The sequence below is a fragment of the Anas platyrhynchos genome, chromosome 2 (genome assembly GCF_047663525.1).
Source record: "Anas platyrhynchos isolate ZD024472 breed Pekin duck chromosome 2, IASCAAS_PekinDuck_T2T, whole genome shotgun sequence".
Lineage (NCBI taxonomy): Eukaryota > Metazoa > Chordata > Aves > Anseriformes > Anatidae > Anas > Anas platyrhynchos.
The window spans coordinates 155,053,716-155,069,186 of NC_092588.1; the positions used below are offsets into that span (position 1 = coordinate 155,053,716).

At 44.0% G+C, this 15,471-nt stretch overlaps 1 protein-coding gene across 6 annotated transcripts in view; it reads right to left on the minus strand.

The window, feature by feature from the left end:
* Window positions 1-8,238: 8,238 nt before the first annotated feature.
* Window positions 8,239-15,471, minus strand: part of CRHR2 (corticotropin releasing hormone receptor 2) — a 156,314-nt gene continuing 149,081 nt past the window's right edge. For all 6 annotated transcript variants that reach the window (XM_027450349.3, XM_027450347.3, XM_005012455.6 and 3 more), the window contains one exon: window positions 8,239-9,416. In XM_027450349.3, the coding sequence (XP_027306150.1) occupies window positions 9,276-9,416 (141 nt within the window). In that variant the 3' untranslated portion in view covers window positions 8,239-9,275. The remainder of the gene's footprint in view (window positions 9,417-15,471) is intronic.

Sequence of the window (15,471 nt, forward strand, 5' to 3'; positions counted from 1 at the left end):
GGTCACCGAAGTGACAAGCTTTGTAGGTGGCTGGTCTTGTATAAGGAAAGCCAGCAAGAACAGTCCTGTTGGGAACAGGCAGCATGTGGCAGTCCGACTGACTGGGGAACTTCTCAAACAGCTTTCATCTCTGATGTCTAAGGGAGAAATGAAGAAACAGTAAGGAATTCCTATTTTTAAAAACTATTCGCAAGAGGATTAGGGTCTCTAGACATTTGCAGAAGTAATCTCAGGCTCCTTTGTTAACCTACAAAGGCTGTTCCCAATTTCTAATTGGGAAAACCAGAGGGACACACCAGGTAAAGAGCTTCCAGTTGATTTTACACTAGTCATTTTGAAAATCCTTTCTCTTTCTCTCTCTCTTTTAAGATTTTAAAATTAATATATATATATTTAATGAAAAGTCAGTTTTTCACACTAACTTGTGAAATGCAGAGCTTAGTCATCAGTAACTTTATTTTGAACAAACATTTCTTTCAATTAAAATTATTTCCTGATTTAACCCAGTTTTGCGAATAGCAAAATTTCACAGTTCCTGCAAATTTCCCTTTTGGGAAAGAGACATAAATTTGCTATCTATTGGAAAAATGTCATGTTCTGGTTCGGACACTGAAACTGATTTGGTGATGGAGCTGGGTATATAAGTGACACTACTTGCATACACTTACCCTTGCAAAAGGAAAACGCTGCCTACAAAAAAAAAAAAAAAAAAAAAAAAAAGCAGGAAAACAAAAGCCTACTCAGTGAAATGAAAAAGAACAAGTAAAAAATAACAGAGGTTTTTGTTTTTTTTTTTTCCTTTTTGTATTTTCATATACACTGCCACCAGAGAAATCCAAAATGGCTTCAGGATAAAGAGCATTACTGTTCCTGCCCCTTGCTCTTTCCCCAGGGTATAAGACACTGGGTTCAAATGCTCTATTCATGTCTTCAAAGCTCTTGGTGGGTCAGATTTAAATTATCGAAACAGAAAATAAATAAATCAGGGGCTGTGATTAATTCTTTGCACTCTGCAATGGAGCCACGGAGCTTTCTGCAGCATGGAGGACTCTACATGGAGAAATCTGAAAATCCCACTAGGTGCCCACCTGCATCCTTAGACCCCCATTTGGTCAATAGTATGGAAAAATGTCTTTCACATTATTTATAGGTGACAATGTGTTAGGCAGCCACCTCTAGCATGATGTATACAACTCACACCCCAGCTGGCCGCACTAAGTCACAGATGGACTACTCTGACCCAAAACTGTACACTAGGTTTCAGATGTGGATTGAACAATACACCTCTCAGATCACTATATTGTTTTGTATTTTGATGTTACACATTGAAAAAGTAGTCCATACCATGTTAGGTGCTAGATGTTATACGGACATCCACCAAGTCTGTACCCCAAAGAACTTCCAGACTAAGGGCTCAGCTACACAGATGCAGAAGGAAACTAATAAAAGGAAAGCAGCTTCCCTGGAGTGACACCAAAAGTCTACAGAAGTGGTGGGAAGAGTACGTGGGTGTCCCATTCCCAATCTAGCACTTATTTGCTTTCTGAGAATTTCTTGGTCTGTGAGTCATTTTTTTAGCCCTAAAAAATCTTCTCAAGTAAACAACAAGACTGAAAAAAAAAAAAAAGTGTGCTCCTATATATACATGCAAACAAACAGAAGGCCAATAAAAGCCATCATTAGCTATTCAGAGTGAACTCCAACTTTCCCTTGAGTGTTGCTGTTGTAGCAACACAGCATAGGATAACTAGCTTGTATTTTGTTTGTTTGTTTGTTTTAACATCCCAAAATGATATATAATCTTTTTATTAAAGAAAGGATGCTCTAGACTTGTTGAATTATATGAAGTACTTGCAGACATTTCCAGAACTGAGCAAACCCCAGACCAGTTACAAGGCAAAGAGAGGAGACTGGGGGGTACCCTGTGAGATACGAGAGACCATAGCAATCAGCAGATCTCACAAACAAAACTGGAGCTTGGCCATGATCATTGCCTCAGTCACACACTGCTCCTGAGCCAGCCAAAATGTTGCTTCAGCCTTGTAGCAGGGAGAAACGATCCCAAAAAATCCAGCTGACCAGTGAGTCTCTGACCGAACTGCCGGGCCGTAACTCAGCGGTCAGTGAGCGTGCCCCAGGTCAAAATGAGTCAATGACTAAATCACGGGCAAGCCAGTGGAAGGATGTGCAGCCGTTTCTGCTGCCCAAATGTACTTTCAGCTGGGTGTAGCTGGCCAGGATTGGGGTTCCTCAGGTTAACCACTGCTCCCTGCACATCAGGGGTCAGGCAGCTCATTAACAACCACTTTCACACTGAGCAAAGCATCCCTGCAAAGTGCTCTTGCTCTTCCTTATGACCTTGCCAGCAGCTTTGTAAGTTGTCATTTTGCCTCCCCAGAAGACTGAATCAATCACTCGGCATATGCTGCTGTCCGGGGTGCAATTAATCAGCTCGGCCTTTGACGTGACCCCTTGCAGCCTGGGAATGCGGAGGGGAGATGTGCCAGGAGGGTCAGAGGGCTCATTTCACAGCCTCCGGAGGCAGCTGAGCACGGATAAGATACCTTTCATGGAAGCTGGCTCGCTCATTAGCATCTGGGGATCTCATTAAAGTTTTATAAGTTGTTTTTTTTTAAAGATTTGGCTCCTCATAGTTTAAGGTCAGTATAGCACTGCTCTACAGTAATTATGGTAACCGAAAGTGTTTTCTTCCTGCTACACTAATTAGCACGTGGAGAAACTTAAGAAACCATTGTACACTGCAACAGAACCATCCAGATGGTGCATGTTTTTTGTTTTAACTACATATTTTGCTCTCAGCCTACAATTTGTAGGCATGCTCTGTTTCTTTTCCAAAAGTTTCTCGGGAGATGCTTGTTATCTTCCAGCTCTTCTGTACTAAATGAGAAAAGGATTAAAATGAACCAATCTACAAAAATCTGAAGGGTTTATGTGAAGCCTTTACACTCAAGATCCTACAATATCCTTTTTGCATAGGTAAATACTGTTTTCTGGGTGGGAGCTCAGAAAACCATAATCTCCAAAGTGCTTGTTTCTCTCTGTGGGTTAATAAGAAAGCCCGTGGTGGCTGTAGAAGCAGGTAGCTACACTGCAGACATGGTGAGGCTGACCAAAGAGCAGGTCATAAGCCAAGGACATAAGCACTGCTGGCAATTAAAGTTATGGACTATATACCTTGGGTTCAGGGCTGTGCTATTCCAGCCAACTCCAGCAAATTTGTCTAACACTGTAAGGAAATTCTGTGCAAGCCTAAGGGCATCCAGGAAAACAGCACTGTTTGCCTCAGTGCCAACCAAATGGAGATCCATCCCCGAAACAGCATGCTTCAAGAACTCTTTATTCATCTATAAATGGGTGAAACTAAGAAAACCATCTAAGGCATCACCCTGCTGCTTAGTGGTAACAAATGTATAGTGTAGGGGCTAGGAGGGACCTACTTCCAGCCCCTCCAGACCTGCTGGGGAAGAAGAGCTTCTGGAGACATGTGGGCTCCTCCAGGAGTTGAATTTCTGTTCAGGTGTGAGACAGTAAGAGGCTGTCCAAAGCCATCTTCCTCATGCTTGCTACTCTCAGGGTGCTGCAGGTGTTGAAGGGTTAGCTTCTCCTTGCTCTGGGGACAAGCCGTGGCATCGCTGCTGCTGAGAGTCCCTCAAGCTTTTTCTGACTCTGGGAAGACTTCTCCAGTGGGCACTGCCTGTTTGATGTGTTCATCCTTGTGAACATCATCTGAAATTGGACTTCAACATCTGCCTGACCACAGTTACTCTGCAAAAAGCATCAGCACTTTTTTTTTTTTTTTCTCTGGTCTTTAAGCCATACTGACCTTTGTGCCTTGGAGGCACATCCTCCCATCTCACGGTTTACCAAAACGCTTGGTTCCATCTCTATCTCTTCTCCTCACCACCCAACAGAGTGTTGCCATGTTTGCCAGGTGGCTGTCCAGAATGATACATCTTCATTTTGTTCTTTCTTGGTGCTGTGAGCTTTGAGAACTTCTGGGCTGTGGTCTGGTGGCCAGCACTGCCCACGTGTGCCCACTGGAGTGGGTGGTGCTGATGCTCAGTGACCTTCTGTGCCAGATACAGGGAGTTTTACTGTTATCTCCTGGGAGCTGGAGCTTGGCATGGAAGCAAAAATGGCAAAGAAGGCTAGGAAGCCATGCACCTAAAATGGAATTTACCAACAAATCTCCAGAGTGATTCCTCAGGACCAAACCCGGTCCCCAAACTCATGTCCTCATGCCCAAGAGCTGGCAGAGCAGCACTGCTGACTCCCAGAGGCAATGTTCAGGGGGAAGCGATGTGTCCTCTCCCCTTCAAGCTGGGATTGGGGAATTATTGCAAAGGGGGAGGGTGAGAAGAATTAAACAGTTTCAGAAAGAAGCAGTTAGTCCAGATCCAAAGACAGCTTTCACTTGCGCTCACATGCCAGTTGGCACGAGCATTATCTGCAACACTCAGCACTGCAAACATTTTCCTGGAAGAGCTCTTATGAGTTCTGATTCAAGCACTTAAGTGTTCATGGATGTTCATTTCCATAATAATTCACCGAAACCCAGACACCTCCTTTGCTTCCTGCACAATACGCTGTAAATCTAAAGTAACTTGATTGCTTTTCTTCGTGCACATGGGCGTACACACACACATGCAATGGGATGCACATGTACATTGCATACCCTGGTACAGGAACACACACAGAGGTTGTCACCCCGTCAGATCCACAGCCATTCTCCTGGCAGTGAACTTCTCCTGCGGATCCAAAAGGCACGTCTGAATCACCCCAATGTTATTTTGTTGAAGGAACAAGGGGCACTGAAAGGCCTCACATTATAAAGGAGATGGGTTTGCCTAATGCAGATGTGACTTTATTCATCTTTGCACCCTTGCCAGGAGAAAGCAGTGGTGGAAGTTTTTTTTGAAGATGGGGACATAAGCATGTTTCCAAGACCCCCGAGGTGCACCTGAAAGAAACAAGAAGCTAAATCCTGCTCGTAGTGTTAGTGGCATGACTAACAGCAGTACTGCTAGGATGGCAGGGTAATACAAGTCACAGGGGACCTCAGGAGGTCTTCAGTCCAAATCTCTGCTCACAACAGGCTCAGCTATGACTGCAGACCAGATCACTAAGGGATTTATCCAGCTGGATGTTGAAAATCTCCAGATGTGGAGACTGAACGCCCTCACTGGGCAACCTGTCCTGTTGCTTGGCTGTCCTCCTGGGGAAAATCTTTGTGCTTATGTCTCATCTGACCCCTTCTTGTTCCAGTTGTGTCTTGTCCTCCTGCCCCACACCACTGAGAAAGGCCGGGGTCTGTCATCTCAGTAACCTCCTTGTAGGTGTCTGCAGGCTGCTGTGAGAGCCCCTCAAGGCTTTCTTCTACTGAGGATGAACCAACCCAGCTCCTCTAATATTTCTGTACATGGTTGATTCCAGCCCTGGGCATCTTGGTGTCCCTTGGCTGACCTTGCTCTAGTTTATCAGTGTCTTCTTGTACTGGATGGGATGGGGGGAAGACTGGGCACAGGATCTAGATGTGGCCAAATGAGCACAAAGTATTGACTTCTCTGCAGACATCTGCTTTTAGCTGACTTTCTGCCAGGGTATAAGCCTAGCCTGGGTTCCTCGCTGTCCACAAAGATCCCTGGGTGCTTTTCCATCTTGCTGGTCCTCACCTTCAGGTGAGCCGTAGAGCCAAGGAATTTCCTTTTGCTTTCCAGGACATCTGTAAATAATCTCAGTTGCTCTGCTCCCAGGTATCCCAACTAATCAGAAAATCATTGTCACTTTCACAAGGCAGCATGAAAATCCTTCACAGCCCTTTGGACTGTACAGTACAGCTGAGTCAAGAATATCAGCATTGCTACCCATAAAGAGAACTGGGGACTTGTCCTTCCCAGCTTTAATAAGTGAAAACTTGCAGAATCAGAAAAAGTTATTTTTATCTTCTAATTGTTGGCACAAATAAAATAAAGACTGCCGTATTTTTCTTTTTGAACTCTTCCTAGCAGTAGAGAAAGCAGAGAGCCCCTTGTAGCCCTGTTTCTTTAGGTAGTGCAAATCTTAATGGCTTCAGTGCACTTTATATTAATGACTTCAGTGCACTTTGCATCACTCATTGCTGGAAGCGAAAGGCAGCACGGACCCTCCTTGGTAACTGGGTCTCCTTACACTCTTTAATGAATAAAGGCTTATCTGCAGGATCCTGGGTTAGCTAATTTGACCATGTCCACTTCTTTGATTTCTCTCTAGGGAAAATCAGAGCAGTGAAGTGTACAAGGCATACATAGATGCCTATGTACATCTGGAACACTTTAGGGAAGGTGGGACATCTGCACCAGCCATAGAGTTACTTTTATGGACTGACAGCTGGAAGCCAGCTGAGATTCCTGCAACATTTCAAATAAATGGTCCTAGAAGCCTTATTTATTTATTTCTTTTAAACCCAGTCCAGTGAAAGCATCGCTGTGCTGCTGTATTGTGCTTGCCCTTCAGAGCTGGGTGCATGCCCACAGCAGTGAGGAAAACTTAGGATGGGTATTAGCTCTTCAGGGTTTTTCTCTTAGCTCTTCACCTGGTTTCACAGCTACCATGGGCTATGCTGAATCATATTTGCAGTGTTGAATGGGCTCTTACTGCACCTAATAAAAGCAAATGAAGGATACAAACAGACAGGTGAACTGAAGGCAGCAATGAAATGATATTGATCAGTTGATGGGCTGGGGGAAAGAAAGCCAGGCTTCAAAGCACTATATCCATGGAGACTACTTTCCACTCCCTGTTTCTATGGCAGCTTTCATCAGGAGATCTCGATTGCCCTATGGTCTGCCTAGTTCTTGATGTGGAGGAGAGAAAGACAAAGATAGGAATTGCCTTTATATTGGGAACCAAAGGGAATATGGAGCGTGAAAATGTGGGCCTGACACCAGGTCAGTTAATATCAGCAAGAGTCACTCCAGAGACTTGAAACTTGTGCCCAGAGAAGACTGAAGGTGACCCCCTTGAAAACATAGAGCCCACAGACTGTGCCCCTCAGGCTGTGGCTCTGGCAGAGCCAGAACATGAGCTCTAGGACACACAGACTCCATTCCTCATTGCCTACCAGGAGGGACATCAAATGCTCAAGCAGCCTACAGACCATTCATAGGCTGTCCACTGGGCAGCCACGAGGCAGGCAGAAGTGCTTGAGCTCACTGAATATAATGTGAAGAGCTTTGGATCCAGTCTCCGACTGGAAACCCTCAGCCGGGATGAATGTTGTCGAGAGACATGGCAGGAGGCCGCGCACGGCCGTCGTGATGCACGTGATGTTTAAAAGCACTGACACGGCTGTCTCGCATCAGACACTTCCATTTCCCAGCTACCATGAAGTTAGCTTGCATTGCTTTGCAGAAATCAGGGCACTGACAGCGATGAGTGACACGGACAGGCACATTTCCAATCCTACACGTCTCTGCTGCACTGCAATCTATCACGATAGTTGGCACACCACACGGAGAGCTATGTGAAGACTCATCCCTGCTCCTCCTCTTCAGCAGAGATGGTAGGCCTCCCAGACAGAACCTCAAATCTCCCCGCTCTCTCAGTCATCTCATTGAGGAACATGAATCCAGATGAGATTTAGGATGGGGAATAGTGATGCAATTTTAACTCGTTAATTTAAATTTGCTATGAATTGCCAATCAGCTCAAAGTTAAATGTGATGGAGCTGTTATGACAGGATGCCTCCAAAAGGCTTGAGTTAACATCAGTGCCTCCCAAGAGATTTTCCAGACTTGTGTAGTCCTGAAAACCACAGAGACCAATTTAAACAGTACCAGAATCTGGGAATTCAGATCCAGATTGCTCTCAAGAGTCCTCTAATACTTGTGAAGAAAACTCAGAGCAAGCATGCAAAAGTGGAAAGTACAAATCACTCCAGCACTGGTGAGATATAAATGTTGGGGAATATACTACGCAGCTTGCTTTTTTCCTTCTGCTATGGCAAAGAAGCAGAGTGAGGGGGAGTATAGGGGGACAGGGGTGCAGAGTAACACCATGTTCTGGGAAAGGGCACAACAGTTAATCGTATAAATGTCCCCAGATGTTATCCTGAAGTTGTTCTTCCTGGCTTATTATCACACAGGATTTCTTTCTTTGGTCGTAGATGTAAGAACACTCTCAAATCTACTGGTAGTCAGGGTTCCTCTTCCTTTCCAGAGTAAAGAAAATGATGCTTGGTTTTATTGAAACCAACCCAGAGTAGTGTTTATTATTTATTATTGAAAATATACAGTATTTTTTGAACATCACATAAAAAGCCTAGTAGATACAACTGCTCTAGTTCAAAATGCTGAATAGATAATCTTTGTGCAGCATATAGCACTATCTTCATGACTCAAACACCTTCTTCTTATCATTGATTTTTTTTTACAGTGCTTCCCTTTTATACTTTTTAAACCCAGCAAACATGATCTGTTGTCCTTCCCCACCCCAAAGCTCTTAGCTGAAACCAAACAAAGACTTTCCAAGGGCTACTTACATTCTGTCAAAAGCATGGGGGTAAGAGGATTAAGGATACTTTATAGAGCTATCTCGAGACATTGCTGTCCTTTCAAAACTCTGTGTATGAACAGGGCATGGTTCTTGCAAGGCAAACTGCCCTGTGTTAAGCAGTCCAGTGATGCCCTGGCAGCTACCAGTCTATCAAAGGGTGAAATGGGGAAGGTAAATAAATTCCGATTCTTCACACCACTTCTCAGATGCTCTTTTTCTTGCTGCCACATGTTCTCAAATGACAGTTCTGTGGAGAAGAATTTTTTTTTTACAAAGGACCAAGAAAGAGACGGGCTATCTACACACCAAACTGTTGAAATCATTGGGAACCAATATACAGGGTGAGATGGGCAGCATGTTGAAAATAGTCTTTGTTCACCACAATACAGAAGGGAAAAAAGTAAAGAGAAAAAATTGATTGTTCCTGCCACTGCGCTGTTTTAGGCTTCGTGTTGTGAACTTCCACAAGGTACAGTCAGTTGAACCTCTTTCTTCTTTGAATCTGCTTCGCCACCATCAACTCCAAGAGGCTTTTGCCTGGTTGTCTTAAAGCAGCATTATGAACGTGGGAGATGAGAGTCCACAAAAATGTGATGGGCACCTCATTGCGAAAAAGCGCAGTGCAGAATAAAGGAAGAAAGTCTGAAGAAAAGGGTTTTGGGGAGAGTGAAGAAAGAAGAACCCTGAAGGCCACCAGGTGGTGCATATATGTGCAGGGCGTATCACACAGCTGCGGTCTGTTTGATGCTATGGAAGCTGATTCGTGTTGGAGATGTGGGGATAGACATGGCACGTGCCACACGTACTCGGAGTGAGTGATGGTCTTGCCAGCGGTGCCATCTTTTCCTGGCAGCAGAGCGGACCTGGTGAGAGAAAAAGGAAAGAACATGAACACTTAGAATACGCAGGTGTCCTCAGTGAAGGGACACTAGGTAGCACTGAGAAAAATGATGATAGCTGGTGAGCATTTGAAACACAGGGCTTGATTCGGCTTCCTACATTTGTGCGTCTAGTTCACTTGATATTCTTTTGGGTACTGTGCTCTGGGAAAGGCATACGTTTCTCATGTCTCATGTCTTATATCTGATGTCTTAAATACTCCAGAGCATTTCAAATAGCAATGAATGTCTAAACTTACACAGCTGAGTCAAGCCCTCAAGATGGATGTACCTGATGGTTGTCTTAGAGAGTCCCTATCACAGGCACTGTAGTTGTCTCTGCTTCTGTACTTGACAGAGAATCCAGATTATCTAACTAAACCTTGGTGTCTACAACATGGACATACTTGAGCTAATCCCTGTGGGCTCCTTGTACAGGCTTGGAGAGCTATTCTGCAGTCAATGGAAGGTCAGCCTCAAGGAGATGGTTGTAATATGCCAGGTGAGTCTCAAACTCTGAGTATTTTTTGTATGGACCACAGAGGGAGCCCAGGAGCTCTAGCTCAAATCCATATGTATACAAGCAAGCGAAAGACAGGTGATAGGGATCTTAGCCAAAAACATAACTGGAGGGAAGGCTGGAGATTCTCCTAACATAGACTGCAACATCTTCCTGCCAAATCACCGGAAGACAAACATCAAAGTCAGAACCTGAAATGAACTATTTAGACCAGTTTCTGCGTATTTCAGTTGATCTCCACTTATTGTAGAAACTTAAGAGCAATTCAGTCCCCTAACCCAGGCAGCTAGGTAAATCTTCAAATTTAGGTGAGATGAATCTGGGCCCAGCTTCTTGGATAGGTAATCATAGACATGACATTTGGAAAGGATGCTGATGTTCTGCTGCCAACCTGAAATCCAGTCAACTTTGAAGGAAGAATATTTTTTGTATCAATCCAACCTCTATATCAAGCCAGGGCCTCCTTTGCCAAAGACACATTTTGAGAAGATGGGGCTATAAATAGTATAATGTAGACATTAAAGCTCATCTACTGACCCACAGTTCTCTTCCTGACCAAGGTAGTATGGTCAAAATGTATAATGCATCTCCTCCTAAAATAGATGTCCAAAATAGATCATATACTAAGATAAATGAAAAATGCATGTTTCTTTTCATTAGTTATGAAGTGAGTCTAGACAACCAGCTCTGTTTAGATGTTTGGATTATAAATTTAGCTAAATTTAGACAATATTGATATCTTACTCTGAATGTTTTCCAATCTTTAATGTACTTATCTTCACTGCATCCCTCAAAATTTAAGGAGAGCTCTTATCGCCATTTTACCACTGTCAGGCTAAAGCTTGGGTATTAATAGCAGTGATGTTGCCATAGAGTAGACCTCAACATGGTTCAACTATCATGGCAACCAGACGAGGCCTGGCATGGGCTTGCATAGCCTTTGAGAAACCCTTACTGACAAAGCTTCTCAGCTCTGAGCACCTGGGTGAGGTAGGTCAAAGTCATTCTGTGTGTATTTATAATCAATATTGGAACTACAGGGAGGATGGTATTGAAACAAATCGTCCAAAGCTGCACAACCACTGCTTTTCTCCATTTCTTCTAAAGCCTGTATTCAGTCTTCATGTGCAGTGTGAAGTCTACTCAAAACACGAGGAATGCACACTCACCAGTCCCACCTCAGACCAGCTCCAACATGCTGTCTATAGTGGGTGCTTGAATGAGTTGATGAACTCAAATAGAAGTCGTATTTCCCACCCAAACCCCACACTGTCAGCATGAAGTGTCTTAGATGAATGGGAATAATGGTTAATATATACAGTGGTCTATAAGCCCAGCATGGGAAGGGGGGATCTGCACTCCATGTCTCAGATGATTGCAATCCTCTCATTTCTTGGTGGGTCTTCACAGAGTTAGACCCATAGCTTGTAGCACTGCTTAGAAACTCTGAGCCCTATCATCACCGGAGTTGCGAATGAAGCACACCCTATTTTGTTTGTGAAGGGCAGGGTTTGTGAAGGGCAGGTCCTGCCTAACTAACCTGATTTCCTTTTATGATAAGATCACCCGTATGGTGGACCAAGGGAAACCAGCTGATGTGATTTTTTTGGACATCAGCAAGGCTTTTGACACGGTCTCCCATAGGATCCTACTGGACAAAATGTCCACCATACAGCTAAATAAAAACATCATACGATGGGTGAGCAATTGGCTAACGGGCAGGGCCCAAAGGGTTATGGTAAATGGGGCTGCGTCAGGCTGGCGGGCGGTCACCAGTGGGGTCCCTCAAGGCTCCATTTTAGGGCCGGTGCTTTTCAATATTTTTATAAACGATCTGGATGTAGGAATAGAAGGTATTTTGAGCAAGTTTGCCGATGACACCAAACTTGGAGGAGTTGTGGACTCGAATGAGGGTGGAAAGGCCTTGCAGAGGGATCTGGATAGGTTGGAGAGCTGGGCGATCGCCAACCGCATGAAGTTCAATAAGAGCAAGTGCCGGGTCCTGCACCTGGGACGGGGAAACCCTGGCTGCACGTACAGACTGGGCGATGAGATGCTGGAGAGCAGCCTAGAAGAGAGGGATCTGGGGGTCGTGGTAGACAGCAAGTTGAATATGAGCCAGCAGTGTGCCCTGGCAGCCAGGAGGGCCAACCGTATCCTGGGGTGCATCAAGCACGGCATCGCTAGTAGGTCGAGGGAGGGGATTGTCCCGCTCTACTCTGCGCTGGTGCGACCTCACCTCGAGTACTGTGTGCAGTTCTGGGCACCACAGTATAAAAAGGACATGAAACTGTTGGAGAGTGTCCAGAGGAGGGCTACGAAGATGGTGAAAGGCCTGGAGGGGAAGACGTACGAGGAACGGCTGAGGGCACTGGGCCTGTTCAGCCTGGAGAAGAGGAGGCTGAGGGGAGACCTCATTGCAGTCTACAACTTCCTCGTAAGGGGGTGTCGAGAGGCAGGAGACCTTTTCTCCATTAACACCAGCGACAGGACCCGCGGGAACGGGGTTAAGCTGAAGCAGGGGAAGTTTAGGCTTGACATCAGGAGGAAGTTCTTCACAGAGAGAGTGGTTGCACACTGGAACAGGCTCCCCAGGGAAGTGGTCACTGCACTGAGCCTGACTGAATTTAAGAAGAGATTGGACTGTGCGCTTAGTCACATGGTCTGAACTTTTGGGTAGACCTGTGCGGTGTCAAGAGTTGGACTTGATGATCCTTAAGGGTCCCTTCCAACTCAGGATATTCTATGATTCTATGATTCTATTTTAGGTTTGTAAGGAACAACTTGGAAAATAGTTTTGCAATTTCCCTCTTTGGTGCCTTGGCAGGGGAATCCTGAAGTTGGAAATATGGCTTTTCTAACAGAATCCTTTTGGCAGGTGCAGACTGGGCAAAACAGACCCAAGGATTTCTTTCTTTGGGTACTTTCTTGGTTCTGTGTGATGTGTGCTGCTTGCTCTAACACTTGAGACAATTTTGTTGCACGTGTTTATAGCAAGGTGAGGAGAGCACCACAGCAGGTTTCTTTCTTTTGATTTTGAATTGACGATTTAATTAAATATAAACTAATGTGGTTCACAGTTAATAGGGGTGGGACAGACCCTAGAAAAATAAAGTCTATCAGGCAACCACTTGCATGGAGAAGCGAAAGAGTGAACACCAAAGAGAAAGAAGGATTTAAGCTGAAAAACAGCACTGCCAGGAGAAGCACTATCATCACAAAGGAATTTGAGCTTGGAATGAGAACAATGTGGTTAAACACTTCACAGGATTTCTGGAAGACCCTCTTATTATGAAGTCGTAGGTACAAACACCCCCACTAGTTTCAAGGTGGAGGCTGGTCAGCCTACAAGGTGAGTTAAATGAGATATTTATATGAGACAGACAGAGGCAGGATGGGCTGACTCAGCTCTACGCTACTAAAGTAGAAGCCACCTGCACTGCTCACTTTAACTTGTCTCATCCAACAGCCCTCACTGGCTCACTGAACATCTAGTTATAATATGAGGAACAGTGGAAGGAATATGCATCATGGTGCTGTGCTTCCCTGGCTGTCACTATTTGCAAATCTACCGTGGTTCTACCTGGAGTGGCAAAGGAATACTTACTTCTGCTTCTGGATTTAAGGGAGCATATAACATACACCCAAGAGCGAACGTAGGTGTCTTGTACGTTCAAAGTTGGATGCGTATCATCTGAAAGCTTGGTACTTAGTCTCGGCCAATTATTTATGCTTTCAGTGTAGTTACTGGAGAAAGAGATGTTCCCCCAAAGGAGGTGGTTTAGGTATGTGGAATTAAATTAAGTACAACTTGCTCCATCGAGTGCAAAACTAGCTTCGCTAAATGTTGGGCACCCAATACAAATGTAATAAGATGTAAAGTGTCAGAGGATAACTAGTATCTTGAAATCATCCCATGAAGAACATGGGACTTACTCTGCAGAGGGACATTGCCTGTTGAATGCTCATTTCTCCCCATATGTCACCAAATATTGAGATTTTGTTAATAAAGTTTTTTCCCCCATTCTGCTGGAGTGGAATTCACCCTTACACAGAGAGCCCGCGACCCGCTTAAGTCCTTCATAAAGGTGATTTTTTTTCATCTCTGATGCAAAAGTAAAGTTTCTGAGCAACTTGTGTGAGCAGATACTTACTCCGACAGAGAAGCCAGATTAGATTTATCATTTGAGCTTCAAACCAATCAAGTCAAAAAGAGACACCTGGAGATAAAGACGTGAGTCTAAACAAGAAGTTGTCTGAATGGCTTTTATGACATGGTTTGCTTACCAGCTTTGTGTAAAAAGTAGTAACAAAAGTGCTGTTGTCTTGTACAGCTAGAGCCATTCCTAATGGTCTAGCCCCATGAAAATAGACTCTGCACTTACGAGGATAAGTGCAAAGCATTTTTTTAATGAGAAAATAATTCACTGCAATTAGGATGTGACCAAAGCACAAGCAGGAAAGGTTAAGCTCAAATTTATCTCTTATAGCTGAACTCAGAGACAAAATGCTGGCTTAACTTCAGGTCAGAAAAGAAAAAAAAGAAAAATGGCTGTAACTGCTATAATAATATGTTAAAAAAAAAAAAAAGCTATTACACAGGGGACGAAGAAGAACAGAAAAAGCAAAATAGCAACTTCAAACCCAGTTGTTAATCATCAGAACAACTATGCCTGTTTGTTAAGCATTTGTAGAGGCAGTACCATGTCTTAGAGTCAGCATTAGCACCTCTATGACCTGAAATTAACAGCATTTGCCAGTAATAGCTCAAAGAAGCATACACACTATCATCAGCAGTTAAAGCTTATCAAGCAGCCTTGTAAATACAATTTACAAGCTTCATCCCTGTGTAACTTTAGTTGCTTGACATGATGTGAAGTTTCTTCACGCTGCCAAGCAGACAGCTCGGTTCTCTGCAGTGACCCTTGGTCTGTCTTTTTCATTCACATAGTTGCTCCCTCAGAGTCACCCTTTTCCTCTCTTTGCATTTTGCCCCCGTGCAAATCACAGTTCCTAAATGTGCGATCAAATTAGATTTAAGCATAATCACAGTTCCTGAATGTGTGGTCAAATTAGATTTATCAACAGATTTGTGCCTACAGACTGTGGGCACTGCTCTCAGCAGTCAAGAAAAAGAATTCAGCTGATGGGACAGACAGATGTCAGTGGGTGATAGTTTGTCTTTCCTGACTGGATCACCTAACTGAGGAGTTCTCAAACTTTGACATCACATCTGAAAATCACAAAAATTCACATCTGATCAGAGAAAATTATTAAAAGCCTCCCATCAGAAGAACAACAAAAAGAATGGAAGGAATGGAGAGAAGGATGAAAAGATGCAAAGAGGGTTTGCTTTTGATAAAACGGACAGCAACTTCATATTGCTATTATTTGTACTGTACACTAGCTGCTGGCTAATTTTTTGCAGAAAAAGAATGAAAAGATGCAAAGAGGGTTTGCTTTTGACAAAATGGACAGCAACTTCATATTTCTATTATTTGTGCTACACACCACACTAGC